We start from the raw sequence: 21,122 nt of genomic DNA, 5'->3' as shown, positions 1-21,122 counted from the left end.
GAATTGCTGAGCCCAGGTTGACACTGCAGTAAGCCATGATCATGCCATCATACTATGGCCTGGGTGACACAGTGAGACTACCCTCCCCCCAAAAAATTACCCATTTAAAATCATTAACATCAAATTTCATCAAACATACAAATTTCATCAAACATACAAATGAAACATACTCTATAGGAAATTTCAAATAGACTATATACTCCATTGAACGTTTAATAAATTATATTCAAGTATGAGTTTTTTTAAAAAAGAGACAAAATTATAATGCAAGTATTTATTAAAATGCCAACAATTTAAACATCATCTGAATCATATGAAATACTTACTTTTGTGAAATGCATTAATGAAAATCTAGGAGTTTCTATGTAAGGCTGAGCATTTTCAACATTCCTGCCCTAGATGAGAAAAGAATGCATTCTCTTACTGGTACTCAGGAAGTATTTATGCAATACACTTGGGTTCTACTTGCTGGTGTGTGGAGACGAGGCTAGCACCCATGACTGGCTGGGCTCTAGAAAACAAGCATGCAGTGCTCCTGTGCCATCTGGGACCCAAGAGACAAAAGTCTATCTAGGGTGAAGCTACATGCAGAGGGTGAAGAGGACTATACCAACAGGCTCACGTGTCTGGAAGAGCAAAAGGAAAGCCATGCACAGATATTGCTTTGACCTTAAGATATTTGTTAAGTGAGGCAAAAAAGAAGCCAGGAGTCTTCTCAAAACCATCCCAGGTCAGCAATTTCCAAGATATTTCTATCAAGGTAATTGGTAGAAAATACAAATGCGTGCTGGCCCTTACTGAAGAATTAAACCATCATAACATATACCTACACAATTTGGAGGACAGGCAGTTATCAAACAGCCTATAAACTCAAGTGGGGCATCAGCTCAATTGATACCTGTCTATCTGGCTTCAGCTGGTAAGGAATCATAAAGATGTTCAAATGTTGATTTTTGGTGAATGTATTTCACAAAGCTACCATTTCATAAGGACAATAATGTTCACTATATTACAATACATGACAAAATTTACAAATGAGATGACAGAGTTATTTTAAATACATTTTATAAAGGCATTTTCCACTAACTATAAAATCCAGTGAGACAAAAAGATAATTACACTATAGTTACCATCAAGACTTTTAGACTGTAGTTGAAGTTCAAAAGGTTAAGGATTTTACAAAAAGATAACATGAGGCTTAATTATATGTGAAGAGTATTTGATTAGATACAGAAAATATTAGTAAATGTGGTTTTCTTCCTCTTGAAAACTAGCTTTATGAAGTAATATCAACTCCAATTAAATTTTGACCTACTTTAATTCCTCATCAATGGCACCATAAGCTGGTACACTCAAAGTAAACCAGTTACTTTGGCCACCAAATTAGGCCACCTCTATGTTTCTAAAATAACCAGGATACAATGGCGTAGCCTGCATTTAGTTACTATACAGTATTATGCAAACTTACAGATTTTAAAAACATTTCCTCCATTTTTCCAAAGTTGTTTCTTAGGACTTTGATTTTAAACATGTCTACCTTAAGGTTCCAAATAATAATGTCTCCTATGAGAACAGGTGGGGTAAAACCATTCTCTAATCTGACAAGCTATATTCTAAGAGATTACTGCAAACCTGCTCTGTTAGGACAGGGTTGAAAGTACTATCTGAAATCTGAGGGATGTTTAGAAGACTGACCCCAAACAAGGGATTTAAAATTTCTTTTGGCCAGGTACAGTGGCTCATGCCTGTAATCTCAACACTCTGGGAGGTGAGGCAGGAGGATCATTTGAAGCCACAAGTTCAAGGTCAGCATGGGCAACAAAGTGAGACCCCCATCTCTACAAAAAGTAACAAAAATTAGCCAGAAAAGGTGGTACACACCTGTAGTCCTAGCTGCTTGGGCGCCTGAAGCAGGAGGATCCCTTGACCCCAGGAGTTGGAGGCTGCAGTGAGCTATGATCTTGCCACTGCACTCCAGTCTGGGTGGACAGAAAAAAGATTTAATTTTTCAAGAGAAGCATTGTGGGAAGGGAAAAATGTGTTCCATAATCTAGGATATGTTCAAGAGCCTTTGCTCTCATAGCCAAATATATAAAAACAATTTTCCTTAAAGAAATACCAGTCTATGAGCCAAGGCAAGCTTTGGCTAAATGATTGGTTAGCTTTTATTTGGCTCTAGAGGTTCCCATGGAAACAGCCTGAGAGACAGAAAAGGCAGCATTATCATCTTTATCCATGATGCCATCTGATAAAACTGCACATTGATTCATTCATGTTATTCAGAGCAGATGTATTACTTCTGATAAGCCTGGACAAAGGGAGGCATGAGTTTTATCTGGTCACACTTTGAATTTCCTGTCTTCCTCTGTTTGAAACCTTAAATTAAAATCCTGATAAAAGCTCCTCTGAACATTTCCCTCAGGAGCCTGTAGCTGAAGTAATGCTTCAATAATCAGAAGTCAAATGAAGAAACGTGAAGCCCCAAATGGAGCTCCACTGCCAAGTTCTTAAAATTATATGGCACCATGCTTCCTGTAGCTGAAGAAATTGTTCTGAAGAGTATTTACAATTCCATTATATCAGATCTCAGCCAGGCAAGAAATGTCATCTTAAGTGTTTATTATATACAGTTGAACCAGGTGGCATCATCCATCATTTTTCTTCCTCTTGATGTCTAGATCAGTTGTGTGTGTATTTTAATATAGTAACACACCCTCACAATTATCCAATCTTATTTCAGGTTAGTGCTTCTCGGAAAGGCTACAAAAGCAGCCATAGCTCAGAATTATGTATCTGAAGTAAACAAAAATAAAAACCTCAACAACAAAATATTAACCAAACAAACGCGACAAAGAGGCATGCAACCTATAGCACCATACTTAAGACCACAGAGGCAGGAGGGTTGACAGAGGTCTTAGGAGGAATCCAGTTCTGGGTTTTCTCCTAGGATGAGATCCCAAATATAGAACCTATTTGTAGAGTCCAAAACTTTTAAAAAGGGAAAGCCTGAGAAATTCTATTAAAAGAAATATCAAAATCCATGAGTTTCCAGAAGACAGATGATTTGACACTGTTCTTATTCTAAAAGCATCAAAGGCGTTATTCCTTAGAAATAAACTGCTCACTTTGGAAGATCAGTTGGGAAATCCCTGCCAACCTCAATGAACTAAAATGATGTCTCAGTAAGTTAAAAAGATGATACACCCCCAACAAGGGCCAATTTACTCATGGAAAGTAGTTTACAAATGAGCAGTTAGCTCCCTGACATCTGTATAACCATACAGACATGTGCTACATTGAACAGATTCACCCTTGCACATATCATCATACGCTCCACATGGCAAAACATCTGAAAAACACCCAAATGTTTATCAAAAACCTCTGTGCATTATGACACTGGTGTGGAAATTTAGATCTCAGCTTAATCTTTTCCAAAAGAAGGGAGTAAAAGCCCAGGGAAAGGTTTACTTAGAGATGAGTGAAGATTCTGGTAATTTAAAGGTGATGAATTAAGAAGCTATAGAGCTAGAAACCACCTCAGATCTCACTTAATCCCTCATCTTATTGATAGAAAAACTGAAGTCCCAAGATAAGTATTAGATCCAACCAATGGAAGAACTGTGATCAGAAGAGAAACCATGGGACTCTTAGTTCAGTGCTTTTCCCATCATATTTATCTGGGGCTTCTTTAAATCTTAGCATGCAGAATTTAATCAAGCTCTAAGGAAAATGACTGAAAAGTATCAGATAGGAAAAACGCTGCCTTCTAATGAAGACTTTGGCAATTCACGTTCTGAAGTGCTTAATATTAACAAAGGGAAACCCCCAAAACTTTTGGCAAAATGTTACTTCTTCTAAGAAACAGGTTCCTTTTCTGAGAGCTGATTTTGTAGGTACTGGGTTACAGCACTGTAGGTTATAGCTGACAGTTTTCATATGCCCCATCTTTGTAGTTAGAGTTAGATTCTGCAGATCCCATATCATCAGGCGGACTGAAATGACTGCTGCCTTGAGACTCTGTATCAATACTTTTGGTTTCTGATTGAAGGTGGACAGAAACCTGAACTGCTATTTCCTGGCCTTGTTCATTCAGAGAGCCATCATCTGAATCTCCTCCTGGTGAATTACTCCGTCCCATCTCTGGGTTAATGACATAGATGCCACCTTGAGCATTCAGGGCAGGTCTCTCTTTAATTCTTTCACCCAGGTCATCAGGGTCATCCACTCGCACAGCCTCAAACATCTCCTCAACAAAGGCTCGACAGTTTAGAATAAGAGGTGGAAGAGGGACACTTCTTGCCAGTTCTTCAATATAACGAGCAAACTCCATGGTCTTAAATTGTGTGACTTTGGCGAGCTCCAGAGTTTTGGCTGAGGTAATGATGGGGATACGCTTTGCAATCTCAAAGGCCTTCTGAAGTTTCTCAGCCCCTTCAGTTCTAAAGAACTCATTGATGGCCTTCTCAGTCTTGCGAAGATGGCTGCTCATCATGCACAGCCGTGTGACATTCAAGATGAGTGTGATTGTAAAGGCAATCAAGCAAACAATCATGTAATAGACACTCATGTCTCCCGAGGTGAAGATAACACGTAGGGTGACAGAGTAGGAGGCACGAATTGGAGAGGTGACAAAACAGGTATAGAGCCCACGGTCATCAAAAGCTACATTGGTGATGTTTAGGAAGTTATCAGAAACCAACCACTTTCCACCTGATAATCGAACAGAAATGAAAAAAAAATTATAGCAAAAAGAAGATTACTAAATATGGCCGCTGCCTTATCAATATTCCTCCACTTCATCAAAGCACTTTAAATCAACTGATTTGTTAGATTCTACCATCTGTTTAAATCATGTTAAAAAAAGGGCAGATTGTGATGTCCAGAATCAGAATTTAATTAGCTTGGATCTTAAAAGGAAATCAAGATCTTCCTTCATGACACTAATAATTAACATGGCTTCCTTTTCACTGTTAGACTTCAAAAGCCTTTCTGTGAAACAGGTATGTCTACAAAATGCTAAATGACTAATCATAAAAAAAGCTTATAGTTTATACACATCTGTGCGTCTACATCACATTGCAACCAATACATTTTCATATATTATAAGGGTATGCCTCAGAAATATAAAACAATGATTTAAAATAATGATATTTTAAATTTTTATGAGTAATTTTTATTTTCTTCTGTGTTTGCTCACTTTCCATAGTGAACTTATATAACAAGAAGAAATTATTAAAAAAAAAAACCCTAGCAACTTAATGCATTTGTTCAATTAACTGCCCAATCTGGTATGCCTTGCACATATCAATTTTTTTTGTTGTTAAGAAACGTTTGTTGATGGTGATATCTTGATTTTCTGGCAAGAGTAACTGAAGCACAGGCCAAAAAATACATCTCACAAGTCACGGTAAATGAAAAGCTTGGCAAAAAGAATAAAGTTACCCTTAAGATGCCTATGCTTCCTTCTATTTTCAACCTAAAACATACTGCCTCTCTTACACATGTGAAGGTATTTTCATTCAGGGAACATGTATATACAAATACACAAGTGTAAGAAAAGCAAAGCATATTGATTACCCATCTTGATTCAACATCCTTCAATAACTTGGCTCTGCTTGCATAATTCCTACTTTTGTGATACATTCCCAAAGCACTCTGTGTTTTAACTATGAAAGCCATTCAAAGATGGAATGCATGGGCTAACCTGCAGTGTGGGGATGCATTCCAACGACTAGAGGTAGTGTCCCAGGGGAGGTTAGCAGACTGCTTGTTAAGCACTGACTTGAGTGCCCAATCTTCAAAATCTCTTTCATCCCCAAGATTCTATGGTTCTGGATTATTTTAGTGGCACATAAATTAGTAAGCACTCTGGATTTTGTACATTTTCATCACCATCCAAACTTACCTCAATCCTACAGCTATTAATATATTTAAGAGCCATCACTTCACTAATACAAGAAGAGGAAAACATGTAGTTATGAATATAGCCATTTTCCACAAGCTTCTATGAACTTGGAGCTATGGAAACGACACCATTTGAATCCAAGGTATGATGAACTACAAAGACTCCATTCATCAACCATTGCACTACAACCACAATCTAAACTCTCTAGTTCACTTGCTGATAATAGCTCAAGATTTATGAACCTTATACTAGACTGACATGCTCTTTAAACTCCTCTCACTTGAGATTCATAAAATTTAATACAACTTTCCAGAGCTGCTGCTGAAAGCATCAATGATAGATGTTAGCGGTTTTCAAAGTAAAGGCAAAATAGAAAAATAAAACTGCCATTCCACTCGGCTGGTCTTGTCTTAACCTAAGGCTTTGTTTACGCAGTCAGTCTACAGTGATGACACTGAATGAATAATTCAATCTCAGAGGTGTTTGGTCAGGATATCATAGAGCCCGGAGAAGACAGGAGTCTGGTTCAGTGGGTCCAAATATGGAATCCCAAATCATGTTCAAAGTACACATTCCAGGTACCACTCTAGATATTCTAATTCAATAGTTATATATTTTAAACATGCTGATTAAAAATACTCTAACAATTCACACTCTTCAATTCCTTGGTGACTAGTCACTCAGTCTATAGATGAAAATATTTAGTGCATATGTCTGAAGGAAGTATCACCTGTCTCCTTTTGTATTTTCCAGCCTAATATGAATAATCAATATCCTTTTATATTTCAAAAGGCTACACTATCTTCCTAACAAAAACATTTCTTAAAGTGTAGCTTGTGGGGATCTTAGAATTTAATCTTCATCCCTTTGGCTTTTTATGGTGATTTCTTTTTGAGATCCATTATAACTCAAGTACTCATCAAAAAGATCTTTAAAACAGAACACTGGTTAGGAGTAGTCTGGATTAAGATATATTCACAGATCCATGAATAGCAAAATTAAATAAAACTCTGTCAAAAAGTAGACCTTGAACACATTATCACTACGTTTATGTGATTTTTAAGACAGAAACATAAAAATGCAAAAAAAATTTCTCTTTTCCAGTAAATTAAGGTATAGAATAGAAAAAAAATGAGCTGGAAGGGCTTACACGTTCCATAGTGCCCTTCTAATTCTCTGAGACCTGACGTCAAAGTTTTATACACAGATTGATACTCATTTTCAAAAATGTCCTGGATTTCCTCTAAAGTTTATAGTAACTCATTTCAGAGCAAAACTTTATTTATAACAAATTTTCTTAAGTCTAGCCAAAACCCTTCTGGATGTATTCACAAAGGGCCACCACACTGCACTACAGTAGTCTAGGTGAAGGGTGCTCCTACAGTTGTGTTGTATGCCCTCTGTACAGTTGTATGCAGCAGCCCTGATTTACTCTATCTTCAATGAAGAAGAAAACCAACTGATCAGAAGCAGAGAAAATAGTTCATTGCCATCATGTGAACATCTTTTAAATTTACAATGATTCTTTTTTTTCTTCTTCTGGTTAAATAATTATAATTATTTTGCTTTTTCTGATAGGTGCAACACTCTAGACCTTTCAAATGTTTTAAACTATTCACCTTGGCACCTTATCTTTGAGACTTCTTGTTTAACTTGTTAAAAAATAAGAAGACAGAACAGGAAATAAGTAATCTTGATTAATTATACCCTGACCAGTTACCTCTGCCTCTGCCATCCAGTTGCTGTCCTTTTGAATTGTGCCAATGGACATCTTCATAGTGACTGGCTGTGAGAAGACACTCAATTGAAACGCTAGTTCCCTCTTTGGCTATGATGACATCATCATCCGAGTGGGAACTTGCTGAGAGTTCAAAGCTTGAGGGAAAGGATGCATTGTAAGAACTACGATTTGCTTCCAGTGAAACCATTTGGTTGAAGTCCACATCTTCCAAAACAAAAGCAGCTGGCACAATAATACTTGCCACTAAAGTGAATAAGCAACAATGTAGCTTCATGGGAAAATGGAAGAAAATCTTGTTTAGATTTGGAGAACTCAAAAACTTCTACACTACAACAGCACAGCGGGTAATTTATTGCTTGGTAGAGAAATTTTCCAAACAAATGGTAGATCCAGTTATATTTTCTAGTCTTCAAGATTAAAAGATGTGAGTGGAGAACAACCTAAAAGAAAGCCAGATACAAAGTTTAACCAACTGAGATTCATAATGGGGTGAAACTCTGTATGTTCCAGATATGAATAGATGTGAATTAGAATAATTGGTGCTGACATTGGAGAGTAATTAGATGGAATAGGACCTAAAAATCTCACACAGAGACAGCAGAAAAAGCAATGAATTGGGAAATAGCAGACCTAGATTTTGGTCCTACCTTTGCTACTAACTAGCTGTACGACCTTGGCAAGCAGCATTCTCTCTGGGCTTCTGTTTTCTCATCTGTCAAATAAGGGACTGGATGAGATAATCTCTAAGGACTCTTCTAGTTCTGAAATGCCATGATTCTATTTCATTCTGACAAATTTTATGCAACAGGGAGCCAATGAAGGCTAAAATATTTATCTTAATGATCTTTTATTTCAAACTGCACCATTACCATCTGTTGTTATATCAATAATGTAAATCAACTGACATATCATAACCACAACCATGGAGCTCAAAATTTGAGTAATTCAAGTATAAAGATATGTTACATATAAATAATGCAGGGACACTTGAGGTGGGTTGTTTTAATATTGGAAAGAAAATTGCATTTACTGCATACACATAAATAGAATTATTGACTTCTAAAGCTATGGAACCTCCTTCATGGACAAGAATGTTAGACAACAGAATTTTCTTTTAATAGTTTCTCCAATACCAAGAGACAAAATACAGTGTATTTAATAGTTTGTAAAAATTTCTAGCTCAAACTCTGTAAACTAGCTAAGGGAGGAATTGACATCTAAGTTTCTAGTTAGTAGAAATGCAAATATAAAACTACAGGGACAGAATGTTAGACAAATTTAAAAGAAGAGCAAAATATCATGAATAAAAGGCAAAATAACATCCTACTCCAAAAGTTTATTTATGATCACCTTCCTGGTAATCTGATGCCCCCTTTAAGCCACCGACTCTCAAAGAAAAATTTCAACTTTTATTTCTATAAAATATGGGATGAAATGCCTAGCTTCATGTCTTATAAAGCCCCAAGATAATTAGTTTTGGAAATGACATTTACTTTCCGTTATACTTATATGAAGGCTGCTTGATCACAGAACATAAAAAGCAATGAATCACTGTATTTTGCCATTAAACATTGCAAAGTCAAATTACAGTATGGTGCAAATGTCATTTAATTTTCATTAGCCCTTGAAAGGATGGTTGAATGGTGACAAATACGTTTCTAAATCTTTAAAATTTAAGGATGGAGTATATAGAGTAAAATAAAAAAACTTCAGACTTTGGCTATACATGACATACTAAATGTGTTTATTTCCATTTCCTCCTAAAGCTGCACTAAAAGGACACTAAAGGAAACAAAGACTTAGGCAGAGAGGGGATTTTGGAAGTAATATAATCTAATTGATTCAGTGCATAGTGATTTGCTTCTTATGATATGCTACAAGTTAGCAGGAGAATCTAGCTTAGAATACGGTCTCTTTTATAGGAGAGGGTGATGGGTAGAAACAATGGAAATAACATTTATTGAATGACTGCCATAAGCCAACCAGTGTGCTAGGAGCTTGACATGTAAGTTTCCAAGTTTTTTCACTACAAGATATACAGCAATTGGAGGACATAATTCTGTACTTTATTCTAGATCAGTGGTTCTCAATGGTGATAGGCTATGAGTGTGCTGAAAAAATGCTCCAAGCTTTCCCCAGAACTTTGATTAGGAGTTCCTATGGCTTCATCCATGGCAGCATTTTCCAAACTTCATTCATTCCTTCTCCTGTCATTTTTGTTTTTACTATATCCATGAACCAAATTATCATCATTTCTGCTTTTCTTTTAAATCTACTCATTTTATTTTTCCTTTCACATTTATTTAAAAAGGAAATTCCATATTGGTTCTGTGGACAAAAATAACCGTACACATAAACATAACGAAAACAAAGAAGTGTTATTAGCTTCCAGAGATACTACTCCCTGCTTAAGGCTCTGAGCTGGAGGTTTGCTCTCTCTGTAGTAAAACCAAAACCAAAACCAAAACCAAAAGCCCCCCACAACTCCAGTTTATTTTTAATGCCACTTCGTTTCTTATCCTGCCATCTCCTTCCTTTCTACTCTTCCTCACCACTGAGTTGTAGATTGGCGGGATACATTTTCATATATTCAACAGTATCTACTGAGCACCTACCATGTGCCTACCTACTGCCCCACAGACAGTCTCGTCCTCCATGAAGCTCAGTCTGGCAGACAATGGACACTAACTACATATATACAAAATATACTCAATGTTACCCAAGGGAAAATACAGATGCTACAGGAGGACCTGACCTGGGGAGTTAATCTCATCATGGAAAGCCTCTGAGAAAGCGAGGTGTACAGCACCTATTCTTCAGGTGCAGGACCTGAAGAATAAAGAGGAATAAAAATTGGAAGGAAAGCACTCAAGGTAGAGGGCCAAGGGACAGAGAAAAAGGAGAGGGGTCACTGGTCAGGAGTTGTTCATGAAAAAGAGCTAAAAAATTGTGGTAAAGAGAGGCAGTGGCCAAAAATGCTGCGTCTGATTCCTGATTCTGGAGGGGCACTAACTGGGCCAATGGTGAAACTGGAGATGGACTCCGGAAGCTGCAGTGGCTGAAGTGAGGGAGATATTTGTCCATGATGAAGAGGTCAAAGAACTGAGAGGCTCAAACGTGGGCAGATCACCTGGGGGTATGGTCACATCCCCCCAGGATCAAAGTAGCTAGTGTAGAAGAAACTGGAAAGAAAGGAAATGGACTCAGTCATCCTGCTCTGATATTCAGGAACTTCAGCAGAATGAACAGCTGTCACAGGCGAGGGCTGCAGGGCAATCAGTGTCCTCACCAACACAAGGCTTGGCAAAGCATAACTGCCACATGGAATTCTCTTCCCACAAACTTCCTGAACCTCCTATCAAGGCCTTAGCTATTCCTCCTACATAAATTCAGAGTGTAGCTGTAGAAAGGATGGCTTCTCCTTCACCCCAGGGCCCTCCCCACCTACCCTACTCATCTGGTGTTGGTATATGCTGCTCTGCATTGCCAGGCAGTCTATCCCGTCTCACCTACCCCTTAAGAACAAGGCCTATATTTTTTATTGCTATACATCACAACTAGCACATGCTCAATAAATATTGATGGAGATTAGTCTAAATTTGATTCAGTATGTGACAGATCTTTATAAACTGAATAATGTTATGCAACAGGGATTATAATTGTTCAAACTGACATACAGTTACCTATTATAAATTCTCTGAAACAAAAACAGTCAATGCTAACAATCTTGAAAGACCTTAAAAGCACCTAATTAAAGGCATTCTTCTGACTCCCAATCTGGTATCTTCATTTACCATCTTGTCCTAGAGAATAATGGTAGGAATAAAAGATCAGCAAGTGCAGTTTCCAAACCAGGTTGAGTGTCACAATTGCCAGAAGAGCTTTTTAAAAACATGAATTCCCGGGTCCCACCCCAGAACGAGTAAGAATCTCTGCGTTTGCGCCTTGGAATTTATGACTTGGGTGTTTTTGAGGCGTTGGATTCATGTACTGCATCTAAGGGCCACTAATACAGTTCCTCAATTTCCTCTACAACTGACCTACAGAATGGTGCTTCAGGCTGTTTGAATATTTCCAATGAGAGATACAATCACTCACATTACATTCTAGATTTAGATTACTCTGGATCAGCATAATTGAAGGTCTCTAATAAAAGCTGCGTAGCAGAGAGGTTCAGAGTATAGGATTCAAATACTATCTCTGACTAACCAGCCTTGCAACTTTTATAAATGACTTAATCTCCCTGCCTCAGCCCCTCATCTTTAAAATAGGCAAAATAACAGAATCTATTCTCACAGGATTATTGCAAAGTCTGAATGAGGTAGTACACATAAAACACAGAGTCCGACAATGGTAATCACTGAATAAGCTCTATTATTATTGTTCATGGTTCTTTCAGATATTGTACTAAAATTTACATTTGACAGTTACATCATTATAAAACACTCAGAATACCATGCAACCATTTAAAAATCTTGGGGGTTGGGGGAAGGGGACACCACTATGCAATTTTAATCTTAAACTTACAATTTCACATTTTTCTTTTTCTCAATGCAAATATTTTGCAATATTATGGAGCATACAGGCATTGTAAACTGAGCTTGGATACCAACCATGATATGACATTGTATGTGTCCTCAGTTTGTGGTAGAGAAGCTTTGTTGTGATCTACTTACCCCACGGCTCCCCTCTTTGAGCCCTATCCCTATCTTCTTGGGCCTAGGAGGAAGACAATCCATTGGCAAAGTAAGCTAATAGAATCTTTGTTCTTGGAACTTGGAATTGAGACCCTTGTGGGTCAGGGTCATTTGAGGAAAATAAGGTATGTGGGGGCTGAGGCAGTCAGGTTTGGACCACATACAAGGAGAAGCTGTGAGAAAGGACAAGAGGGATAGGGAAGGGAAAGAGTGGGAAGACAGGAAGAGAAGCAGGGGAAAGAGAGAGACTCAAACATGCTGCTTTGGTGCCTGATAGAATTCTACTTCCTGGCTCTCCTATGACTCTTAAAAAAGAAACACCTTTATTAAATTTTACTCAAAATTAAAACCACAAAAGTGAAGATGAATGTGCAAACAACGTAATAAATGGGGAAATGGTAAGGCAGGAGAAAAAAGATTAAGTTCACAAAAAGTGATTGACCTGTATCTGTGGCTGCCAGGCAATCTTCATCATATATCTCTATTCTCTTCCTTACACAGTGGAGTGTGGCAAGCAAACTGCCCATGTGGCCAAGATTTGCGGTTCCTGTGTTGTACAGACACAGCCATTTGCCTCTACTAAAGTTTACAGAAACCTACCAGACAGGATTTAGGAAAACACTATAAACTCCCTTAAACTGCTCTTAGGCCAAACATGGCAGAAGTAGCCTGGTACACAGATTTTGAGTCACAAGAAAAAGAGGTTGCACAATAGCCTTACACATCCAGTTAATACTGGGCACTTCACTCATACCATGTACATCCTGAACACAGAGGACTTCTGATTTGAGAGACTAACAGATATAACCCATTTGCAGGTAACAGGCTGTTCAGCAGCTCTGAGAGAAAACACTGGCAAAGATACGTGTCCAAGAAGGTGACAAAGCAGAAAAAACAGCGAGGGAAGAACAAATCATCCTTGGTATCAGGGTACTATTATTTCCTCACACTAAGTCTCCTTTTTGCTAAGTCAGCTTGAATGGGTTTCTGCTTCTTGCAACACAAACTGCATTGACTATGACCATTCTGCTCATTCTAGACTAATGAATTTAAAACAACAGTTCAACTAGGTCAAGGACCCATCGTGGAAGATGAAGTAGAGTAGGTGGTGCAAGAGTTGCTAAGGAGAATTAGGATACTGTCCTAGACCCTCAAGAATTTACAAACCAGCTTGAAAGACAGCACAGAAACAACTAACTGTATCTAAGACGATGTGACTGAAATGTAATTATGCTGTGAATGCAACAGAGAAAAGACAAATTTTAAGTTTCAGGAATGCAATTCACTTACATGTTTGGGACTTCCTATAATAATATTAGGCCTGCATGCTTTGAACATATGATACCTTATACTACAGTTACTTTATTTGCATTTCCAATCCTTTAATTTTTCCTCATATATAGATCCCCAGATGTAGAACTATTCACCAAATCAGTTAAGTGGGCTGAGGTCATTAAGGCAGGTATATTAGATGCCACGGGAGACACAAGAGTACATGCATTTGTATTTGGAAAAAAAAAATTGATATATATATCATGCCTGCTATTTTTAATGCAGCAGCTGACATCTGAAACCCAAGAATAGATTTCAAAAAGGAAAACCAAAGTGTCACCTTCTTGTTATCAGTTAAAAAGGGCTATACGATGTTTGTGGATGAAGTTACTTGGTAAAATTTTTTATTACCTTTCTTTCTCTTTTTATTTTGAGACGGAGTTTCGGTCTTGTTGCCCAGGCTGGAGTGCAACGGTGAGATCTTGGCTCACTGCAACCTCTGCCTCCTGGGTTCAAGCGATTCTCCCGCCTCAGCCTCCTGAGTAGCTAGGATTACAGGCATGCATCACCATGTCTGGCTAATTTTTTGTATTTTTAGTAGAGATGTTTCTCCATGTTGGTCAGGCTGGTCTTGAACTCCCAACCTCAGGTGATCTGCCCGCCTCGGCCTCCCAAAGTGCTGGGATTACAGGCGTGAGCCACCACACCCAGTCTATATTACCTTTCTTCAGCATTAATAAATAAAAATGTAATAGATAAGCATAAGACTCAAGTTTAATCCAACTCCTTTTTCATCTTTTAGGTATACAGAACGTAAGCTTTGCTAGGATCATAAAGAATCAGAAATGTAGATGGTTTTACCCCAGAAAACCATGGAGAATATCGACTATATTATTTTAGAAAGAGAAAGAGAAGAGCCTATAGCTGTCGCCCCTAACAGATTGTCTTGTTGCTGTTCCTGCCAACTTCTGAGGGAAGAAATATTTCCATTCTGTTCCAATTTTCAACATAAATAAGGAAGTAATATGGCTGATTTCCGCTCTGGTGACTCAATATTAAGTTGGCTGAGGAAACTGATGTTTGCAGAAATAGTTCTGAGAAAATGCAAAGCAGGGAAACACATTGATGCCCAGGTGGTATTTTTTTTTTAACCTCCAATTATACTGGGATATTAGTACTTCATTCTCTATAATCAAATGTGTTCTAGGCTGCATTTACAGCTCATCCACTCTTTGCCTGCACTGTCACACTTGGAAAATGGACCAGTTCCTACACCAGGCACACAAATTGACAAAGCAGCATTCTGAATTGGCAAAGAGAAGAAAACACAAATGAAGAGCAGATTGTTAGCACTACCCTATCCCTTGCAAAGAACAAACACAAAGTTGTTCTGCCTAGATGCAAGCATTATTATAGGGATCTGTAACATAACAAAGGTTAGTGATATTCAAACAGTAATCACTACTTTGAGGGCCATTTACTTAAAAGTTTCTAATTAAAAATAGCCTTTTATTTCTAGTAGTATCTTGGAGCTATCACATACCTCATAACTAGCATTTGGTCAGTCTGAGCTCAAACTTCAACATATCTTCTGGCACCCGGAGAAACATCTTCCGTATTTATCAGAGCTTTGCTTTAAACCCAGGATTATTTCAGTTATACCCATAACTTACATCCTTTTTGCCATAGGTATTTGCTGAATAGCTACAGGATGCAAATGACAAAAACATCAATGAAACAGGCTTAGATTTATGAGCTTCCCAGGCCATTTTTCCCCCTCTATAGTCTGAAACATCTCTCACTATTGAAACTCAGTCTAATTAAGACAAAACTCCTCTTACCCTCAGATCTACTTGTTCAGCTTATGAACAGCTTAGATAATAGCCAGACAATTCTTCCAGTTTTGCAGTATCAAAACTGCAAGACAATCATGGCTCAGTGGTTAGGAGAATGGGCTCTAGAGTTAAGGTGGCTGATCCTACCCCTCCCTGGGTGAAGCCATAGGCTTGCAAGGCCTTAGTTTTCACACTTATTAAATAAAATAATATTAACAGTAACTGTCTCATAAGGTAGTTGTGAGGATAAGATGAACTAATGTGGGTAAATTATAAATATATGCTATTGCTATTATTCCACCTCCTACATATTTTTCAGATAAGTCCTATTGTCCCTCTCCTACATCATACCCTTTTATCTTACCTGGGTATATCACACTATCCCTTTAATTTCAGAATGGATCTCCTTAACTCCATTCTTACCTCTATGATCCATCCAAACACTGTGGCACTCAGAATTGGTCCTAAACACAAATCTGAGCAATTCAGGATAATTTTACAATCTATTGGTGATTTGTCACTGCCCATGAGATAAGCTTAAAATTCCAATCTGGCATTATAATTCTCCAAGAATAGATTCAGGCAGCAGAACAGAAAGTCATGAGAAGCCCAGCTCTGCCTCTATGTACAATAACTGCTTGCAGGAGGAATGAATGGATTTAAACATTAAGTCTGGTCTTTAGTTGTACCTCTATCACAAATTAGCTATGATGTGCTCCAGTGGTCTTAGTTTCCTCACCTACAGGCTGATTATCATTATCATTCATTTATTTGCTTAAATCCTATAATCTATCCAGTTTTCCTCCCATGGCTCAAAGCCTAAACTATGCTTGTTTTACTCTATTCTCTCTAAATAACTTTTCACCTTAAAGTTCTGGTTTTAGTTGTTCCTTTTGCTTAAAAATCTTTCTGCTCATGGCCGGGTGCGGTGGCTCACGCCTGTAATCCCAGCACTTTGGGAGGCCGAGGCGGGCAGATCATGAGGTCAGGAGATCGAGACCATCCTGGCTAACACGGTGAAACCCCGTCTCTACTAAAAATGCAAAAAATTAGCCGGGCGCGGTGGTGGGCGCCTGTAGTCCCAGCTACTTGGGAGGCTGAGGCAGGAGAATGGCGTGAACCTGGGAGGCGGAGCTTGCAGTGAGCCGAGATCACGCCACCACACTGCAGCCTGGGCGACTAAGTGAGACTCTGTCTCAACAACAACAACAACAACAAATCTTTCTGCCCCTTCCCATCAATATCTTTCTGGGGGAAACTGTACCCTCTCTATAATATTCAACTCTAATTTCATCTTATTCAGGAAGCCCTCTCACGCCCACCCTCGTCAGATGAGTTTTTTTTTTTCCTTTGTCAGTCCTGTTGCACACTGAGAGTACGCTATTGTAAGACTTACCAGTTTTCCTCTTAGCAGTTAGTTATCCGTTCAAAAGACTGTAAGCTTATGAATGAGAGTCTAAAAACCTTCTGTCCTTAGCACAGGGCCACTGCCTGTGGCAAGTGCTCAAAATTTTGACTTCAGACATTCATCGACTTGGTAGTCTGAAAGGTGTCTGCTACAAACTTATTAACTTTCCAGAGCTTCAGACTCTGGAAACCATTGATGGGGAGAGATGAAGATAAGGAAAGACACCTATCTTGAGTTTTAGTAGGCAGAACACTGTAGAGAATCATTTGACTGGTTTTCTCACTCTGTAATTTTTAGACCATTTATATCAAATTAATCTGTGGTGCTTGTTAAAGATGCAGATTTCTTGACACCACAGACTTATTGAATTGGGATGCCTGGGCATCTGCATTTTTAATGTGCATAAAGGTTTATTGATTTACAAATCAAACTCATATTTCTTTTACTGGCATGACAATCACTGTAATTCAGTGTAATTCTTAAAGTGTGGTGCAGGAACTCCTGGGTGTCCCTGAGACTTTTTCAAAACAATTTACATAATATTAGGACATATTGCTTTTTCACTTACATTCTCACACAATATGGTGTAAGTTTCTAGAGGTTACATGATGATTGATATTGTTAAGAGAATGAAGGTAGAAGTTATGAAAATCTAGCTGTCTTTTATTCAGCCATACATTAAAGAGATTTGTAAAAATGTAAAACAATGCCATTCTCAATAGTTTTTTATTTTGGAAAATATCCTTTATATTTTTGTTATATATTTATATATATAAAACATATACACACATATGTATAACAATATATATTGTTATATATTTATGTTAACATGAGTTTATTTTAAAATGAATAATTTTTGAAAGTTGTTTTCTAAAATAGTAAATATTGATAGCTATTATAAACAAAAACCCTTTGAAGTTCTCAATAAATTTTAAAAGTATAAAGACATTCTAAGATCAAAAAGTTTAAGAACTGCTGCTATAATTATCAGCAGCATTTAAAAGATAAGTGGCTTCTCAAGATTCCATACTTTGGCCCCAAATTCTATCCATTTTCCATTACAAGAGAAAATCAGAGGAAATGATCCATTTTATATTTAAACAGGTTTTTTTGTTTTGGTTTTTGGACTTCTAACTAGCTTCCAGGTGATACAGATGAACCTAAATTTAGAGAACTACTGTCAAAAGCAAAGGAAAACATCTGAAGAGTTTTAGCAGTGACAATTACTCTTATCTGGGAATTAAGATGATAATTCCGAGGGCATTAAATGGAGTTGGAAAACATGAGTTCTTAAAAGGCTAAGTCCCTTCACCTCTCTGGGATTCAATTTTTCCTATCTGTACAATAAGATTGATTTTAATATCTTCCTAGCTCTGTCAGTCTGGATTTCAAGCATTTTCACTGCTCAAGGGCAACACAGGAGCTGTAGCTTTCTGATGAGGGCCCAGGAGTAATCTTAAAGTCATAAATCAGATCACGTCACTCATCTGCTTAGAAACCTTCGATGGTTTTCCACTGGGTTCCAAATAAAAATCAAACTCTTTATCCTTGCTCATCAGCCTTACAAGATTTGGGCTCAAGTCCCTGGCCTCATCTCTCTCCATTCTCATCTTGCTCCTTTTGCTCTAGCCAGTGACCTTTGTCTTTTCCTTGACTTTGCTAAGTTTGTTCCCACTATATGGCCTTTGCACGCGCTATTCTCTCTGCTCGGAATGCTCTATTCCAGATTTTCTTACGGCTTATTACTCTCCCAGTTCGTTCCATCACATTATCCAGTCTGAATTTCTTTACAGCACTTACTACCACCTTAGATAATCCTGTTTGTTGACTTGTTTATAATCTGCTTCTCGCACTGCTTGAGAGCAGGGCCCTTGCGTTCGTTGACTGATGCATCCCTGGAGCCCAGCGCAGTGCCTGGCAGGTATTTGGCTCTCAGTAAGTGTTCGATGACCGAAATCCCGTACCCAGGCCAGACTTTCAAAAAGATGGCAGACATTTTCACCTCCTGCACTCCTGACCCCAAGCCACCAGGCTACAATCCACGCCTCGACGCTCCTAGCAGCTCCCTCGCAGCGACCCCAACGAAGCAGTCACTTACCCGACCGCCGTCCAGCTCCTTCCGGCCCCAGCGGCAGCTTAACCCGGAAGTTTTCTCGGACAGCCCGGCCCGCCTCCGCGCTGAAGGAGCACTTCCGGGGCAGTAGGAACGTCGAGTCGGCTGCGGTGGCTGTTCTGAGGGTGGCGGCCGAATAGGTGCGGAGCTTCCTGGACGAGGCAGTAGGGGTGCGAGGTTCAGGGGCCGGGCCCGGGCAGCCGAAGTCGTGAGGGAGGCGGTGACCTGACGGTGGGCGGCTTACATCTCGCGGCAGGGTCGAGGGCTGTGAAAGCGCTTTAGTGATTGAAGCGCTACGTTTGTGTGAGGGAATTCTTGTTGTCAGCGCCTGAGAACTTAGTTGGGAGCGGACGTTTACACCGGATCTCTCGTTTGGGACCCATTCTTGGATGTGGGAAGAAGTGAGAGCGCATGTTTGCTCATCTAGAGACAGCCGTATTAATAACGATAATAAGGATACAAACCACCACCACACCAACTAATAGCAGCTGTCAACCTGTGGGCGGTTACGTGCCGTTCGCTGTTCTGAACCCCTCACATATCGCGTCACTGAATCTTTATAGGGACCCAGAACCCCATTTGACGGATGAGGAAACGGAGAGGCAGACAGGTGACTTGACTTCCCCACAATCGCTGCAGGACAGGAAGAAAGTTAACTCCAGAGCCCGTGCTTTTAGCTACTAAGCTGTACTGCTCTCCATTTTGGTAAATGGGGCGGGGGGAGTGTATATAATATATATATGTATATATATGTGTGTGTGTTTGTGTGTGTGTAAGCGTATGCGTTTTTATTTCTTAAAGATATGGCTCAGCCATTTAATTTTTAGTGTTCCAGTTATTGGAATCTTTCTCCTCCAATTGGGAAAATAACTGGAGAAGAAACTACAATTATTTCTACACGCTTACTACACAATGCCTGGAAGACTTACAAAACACTAAATAGTGCAGTTCCACGTACTTGATGTTTATTCCTTTTTATTGTTTTACCTTTCTCCTAGATTATGAATGAGTTGAGAACAGAGATGGTACAGTCATTCTAATAACGATAGTAATGATAAAATAAACAGCCATCACCGTAAAAAATTCTCTTCTGGCTTAGCTCAAGTATCTGGCACAAATGAAAGAATAGAAATAACCAGTGTTTAATATTTTAGTAAAGGGACTGTTTTGGCCGGGCATGGTGGCTCGCTTGTGTAATTTTAGCACTTTGGGAGGCCGAGGCAGGGGAGGATTGCTTGAGGCCAGGCCTAGGGTTCAAGACCAACCTGACCAACATAGCAAGACCCTGTCTTTAAAAATATATTTTGGAGTATGTCCTTCCAGTCTTTCATGGAATTATATAAATTTATGTAATATGTATATTATATATTCTACATATAGTATACTGTATTTATGATGATGATAATGATGTGTTGCAACCTGGAGAGAGCATAAGGAAAAGATAGGAAACATTTATTCATATACACAGAACATTAGTTGAACTTTGTGCAAAAACTGTCTCGTCTTTCCTATTAGGCCCTTGGAGTAAATGGCTACATTACTTCTCTATCTCCACAGGTACTGTGGTACTACTTGGTACGTAGTAGGTACGCAAAAAATGTTTGCAAGTGAATGAATGGCTACTTCTAAGTTGGTTTGTATGTCAGTGAGTAGTTGTATCTGGATTTTTTCTCTGTGTGTTTTGGAAATGTATAATGTGTTTATATTATATACCCATATATTCTGAACTCCATAGTGTTGTCTTAATCTACTTCTCTAGCTTCTTGCCTTCCTATTGTTCTTCTCCCTGCCATGGGAGAAGAACTACTTACTCCCTACTGTAACTGTCCATATTCTATACTGTCAGACCTCAGGCCTTTGGCTGTACCCACATGTTGTTTCCATATCCTTGAATCCTGTCATTGGCATCATCATCTGTCAAAATCGTATGCTTCTTTTAAGGCAGGTGTTGCCAACTCAGATGCCTACAGAGGTTAATCAGGTAGCATAATAGCATAATTTGAGTGAAGTGGATTTGCATGGGAGGTTATAGGGAGCTGGAGAGCAACTGCCCCAGCTAAAAGGGCCCAGCAGCTATTTGGCACAAGCTGGTTATTAGAAAGTTGAATGTGGGCCCTGTGTTGCTAGATCTTTCAATTTTACAAGTGAGAA

The 21,122-nt window shown here is 38.7% G+C and overlaps 2 protein-coding genes across 22 annotated transcripts in view; one reads left to right on the top strand and one right to left on the bottom strand.

The window, feature by feature from the left end:
• Positions 1 to 259: 259 nt before the first annotated feature.
• MFAP3 (microfibril associated protein 3) lies at positions 260 to 18,991 on the bottom strand. Of its 8 annotated transcripts, none has more exons than XM_065546994.1 (5): positions 18,957 to 18,991; positions 15,159 to 15,319; positions 11,330 to 11,449; positions 7,626 to 8,086; positions 260 to 4,710 (listed from the first exon to the last, which is right to left on the bottom strand). In XM_065546994.1, the coding sequence occupies exons 4-5, from the start codon at positions 7,918 to 7,920 to the stop codon at positions 3,917 to 3,919; spliced, it is 1,089 nt and encodes a 362-aa protein (XP_065403066.1). In that variant the 5' UTR covers positions 7,921 to 8,086; positions 11,330 to 11,449; positions 15,159 to 15,319; positions 18,957 to 18,991; the 3' UTR covers positions 260 to 3,916. The 8 variants fall into 8 exon arrangements, with proteins under 8 accessions (XP_065403066.1, XP_065403065.1, XP_015307656.1 ...); XM_065546993.1 differs by having other exon boundaries at positions 11,394 to 11,449; XM_015452170.4 differs by lacking the exon at positions 11,330 to 11,449 and having other exon boundaries at positions 18,665 to 18,991.
• Positions 18,992 to 19,057: 66 nt separating this feature from the next.
• Positions 19,058 to 21,122, top strand: part of FAM114A2 (family with sequence similarity 114 member A2) — a 51,671-nt gene continuing 49,606 nt past the window's right edge. For 2 of the 14 annotated variants that reach the window (XR_012414303.1, XM_065546987.2), the window contains exons 1-2: positions 19,058 to 19,111; positions 19,535 to 19,676. Coding sequence is in view for 1 of the 14 variants with exons in the window: in XM_005558340.5 (XP_005558397.4) it covers positions 19,383 to 19,581 (199 nt within the window). In the remaining 13 variants the exon portion in view is untranslated. Of the gene's footprint in view, positions 19,677 to 20,528; positions 20,558 to 21,122 lie in introns of all 14 variants that reach the window. The other 12 variants (XR_012414304.1, XM_005558339.5, XR_012414305.1 and 9 more) reach the window with 9 other exon arrangements.

This window comes from Macaca fascicularis, chromosome 6 (assembly GCF_037993035.2).
Source record: "Macaca fascicularis isolate 582-1 chromosome 6, T2T-MFA8v1.1".
Taxonomy (NCBI): Eukaryota; Metazoa; Chordata; class Mammalia; order Primates; family Cercopithecidae; genus Macaca; species Macaca fascicularis.
Note: the sequence above shows the minus strand (reverse complement) of the source record. Positions and strands in the feature narration are given on the sequence as shown.